Consider the following 3027-nt stretch of genomic DNA (forward strand, 5'->3'; position numbering starts at 1 on the left):
ATCAAAACTTGGCTCGGAACAGAATGATCCAGGAAAGATTGAACGGGTTGGCCCTCCATAGTATAAATAACGACAGTGAAGTAAAGCCGCATCAATTTCACTATTCACTTACCTACTTTTCTACTGCGAATGAAATTTGCCTTTTTAATAAGTTTTGAAGTCCTGAAAATCCTTTCTTAGCACGCATTTCTTGGTTTATTAAAAAAATACTACATATGATCATCACTTTGTTTTAAATGACATGAATTCGGCAGATTCCATTTTTTATTCGAGTTATTTTATTCGTGAACTATACAAAATTTTCATGTACTCAAAAGATTTACTGATAATGAAGTAGCTCCCTGGTTGTGTTAATTTTTTACTTCTTAAATAAAAAAGCGTTTTATTTGTATAAAATATGTATGTCACACACACTTACAACAATTATTTGATTTAAAATAAGTGTTTTTACACTTTCATATCAAGTTTTTCACAGTACATTTAAAATTTCTGGCACATTTATGCATCACCACGATCCAGCGTGAGCGCTGGCCGATGACTTCGCACTGGCGTATGCGCCACCACCGCCATAACCGCCGCCGCCACCGCCACCACCACATGTATTACAACTGCCACCACCACCAGCGCCTGGATAGCCACCATGGCCGCCACTGCCACCAAAACCACCGCTTCCAGCGGAGCTGAAACTGTTCGCGCTGCTGGAAGAGAATGCTCCACTTCCGCCAAAGCCACCACTACCGCCGCCACCGCCATAGTTTGGCCTGTAACCGCCGCCGCCTCCACCGCCATAGTTTGGCCTGTAACCGCCACCGCCTCCGCCGCAACCACCACCTCCACAGCCACCACTACCGCCACCAAAGCCACCGCCACCAAAGCCACCGCCGCCGTAACCACCATAACCACCGCTGCTATAGGAGGGCACCTGCTTTACAGCGACCACTTGCACACTGGGAAGACTGAAGCCGCCATTACCACCACCGCCATACCCACCACCACCACTATAACCTCCATAGCCACCACAACCGCCGCCGCAGCCACCACCGCCACCTCCGCCAAACAGCAAATGCTTCTTAAATGCCTTTAGTGTATGCAAAGTGGGCGTGACTTGGCTTACACCCAACAGCAGCAAACAGATCACTAAGCGTTTCATTGCGTTCCGTGAGTCGTACCGAACGCGCTACGAGCGAAGAAGTCCTTTTACTCGATAGCAATTTCTTGCGGCCTAATAACACTTGAAATCCGGGGTTGTTGTTCTATCGTCTGTACTTAACACCTGTCAACTTTTTGTACAACTGATTTGTCTGGATGCGAGTTTCCGCACATTTATACTTAACCATTTGGGAATTTTATTCTAAACATGTACGAGCAGACGAGTACAAGCACATTTCACTGCGCTCAATTCGTCAGCGGGGCACTCAAATAGTTTATCATCCGCTATTCGTGGTAAGGGGTTGACGGTGGAACAGCTGACAGAATCGTGAGCTACTGATTTTGATTTAAAACCAAAACAAAAAAATAAAAAAAAAAACGGAAAAAAGTGCGGGTGTTGCTCGCTAAATATGTATGTGTGTATGTATGTATATGCCGTTGACGCTCACAGTCACCACTCAATTTACAACACCCCTTACGTCGCTTGCGCTTTATATGAAACACTCTACCATCTTTACTGGCCTATTGCTCGGTGACGTGGAACGAATTAATGAGGGGTATATCCAAATGAACGTTGACGTTGAGCTACCTACAGATCATTGATTAAATCGAGTTTGAAATTTGTTCAACAATTTTTGTTGAGGAATGCATTATTTTAGGTTACGGATGCACCTTTTGTGACGATGTATGTAAAATTGTCTGAATCGTTTGTAAAATAAATATATCTTTCAGCAAAGGATTGATCACACCCATGGAAATTCACATGTCAAAAATGTAACGTGAACTCTTTAATTCGTGTTCATAGCATTGATTAATCGATAGAGTGCTGTTACGAGGATTTCGGGTTATAATAACACTCTACGTAATTTTTTGACTTTTGAAATTTTCCAAAAAAAAAAACAAATCGGGGCCAGTCAATTAAAATAACTTAAGTAACTTTAGAAGGTTTGACTTTGAATTAAAAAAAAAATCAGTATACCTTGAAAAGTTTTATATTATTAAAAGGGCATCTCGAACTACACCTATGGCTAGATAAACGTTAAAATATTGTTTGGGAACCCTATGAGATGTTGGTTTAAAAATAAAAGGGCCTATTTCGACTTAGGTTAAAGTAGTCTAATTCATTTTTCGAGATATTGGCCTATTAAGTTTTTGATTTTTATTGAGCTGGAAGGTATATCTATCTTTGTCATAAAACACATATTATTTTTAATAATTTGTTGAAGGCCCCCCGAAATTGTACGACAAATAACTTTGCTACAGAACCAAAAAAAAATTATATTTAGTGATTTTTATGACCAAATAATTCCGCAAAACTGCTCCTAAAAAATTTAACCAAGGGTCACCAAACAAAAGCGAAAAGTAGGTGCGTCTGGACCACACTTGAAAAGTCAACTTTACGTTACATATCTAGCTTACACGTTTGTTTTTATATTTTATATCTTCGCTTTTATCCTTTTCTTTATCTACACATTCTCCCAAATCGATAAAAATTTCGAAATTAGAATCGATAAAAATATTGATAAGAAATCGATAACAAAATAAATAAACATATCGATAACAAAATCTATTAAAATGTCGATAAAAATATCGACAACAAAACCGAAAAAATATCGATTATTATACCGATAAGTTCTGAGAATCACGAAAATCTCTCAAATCCGGAAATGCATAGCTCCCAGATTGAGTCTGTGTCTCCATCTATATCCCTTTTCTATAATTACCTTTATTTTAATATTTTTTCCTCTCTCTTCATCTTTACTTTTATCGGTATCCTCATCCTAATGTTTTTTTTTAATTTGTGTTTGTTTTTACTTTTCCCTGTGTTTGAACTTACCTTGATCCTCATTTTTGCCTTTATCTTTACGCGTCTTTGTT

The 3027-nt window shown here is 38.9% G+C and overlaps 1 protein-coding gene across 1 annotated transcript; it reads right to left on the bottom strand.

Annotated features, from left to right (window-relative positions):
* Window positions 1–505: 505 nt before the first annotated feature.
* LOC108370177 (glycine-rich protein DOT1-like) lies at window positions 506–1150 on the bottom strand. Its single transcript, XM_017625451.1, has one exon. The coding sequence runs from the start codon at window positions 1148–1150 to the stop codon at window positions 506–508; it is 645 nt and encodes a 214-aa protein (XP_017480940.1).
* Window positions 1151–3027: the final 1877 nt, after the last annotated feature.

This window comes from Rhagoletis zephyria, unplaced genomic scaffold (assembly GCF_001687245.7).
Source record: "Rhagoletis zephyria isolate East Lansing unplaced genomic scaffold, Rhagoletis_zephyria_1.1 Rzeph_scaffold_04051, whole genome shotgun sequence".
NCBI lineage: Eukaryota > Metazoa > Arthropoda > Insecta > Diptera > Tephritidae > Rhagoletis > Rhagoletis zephyria.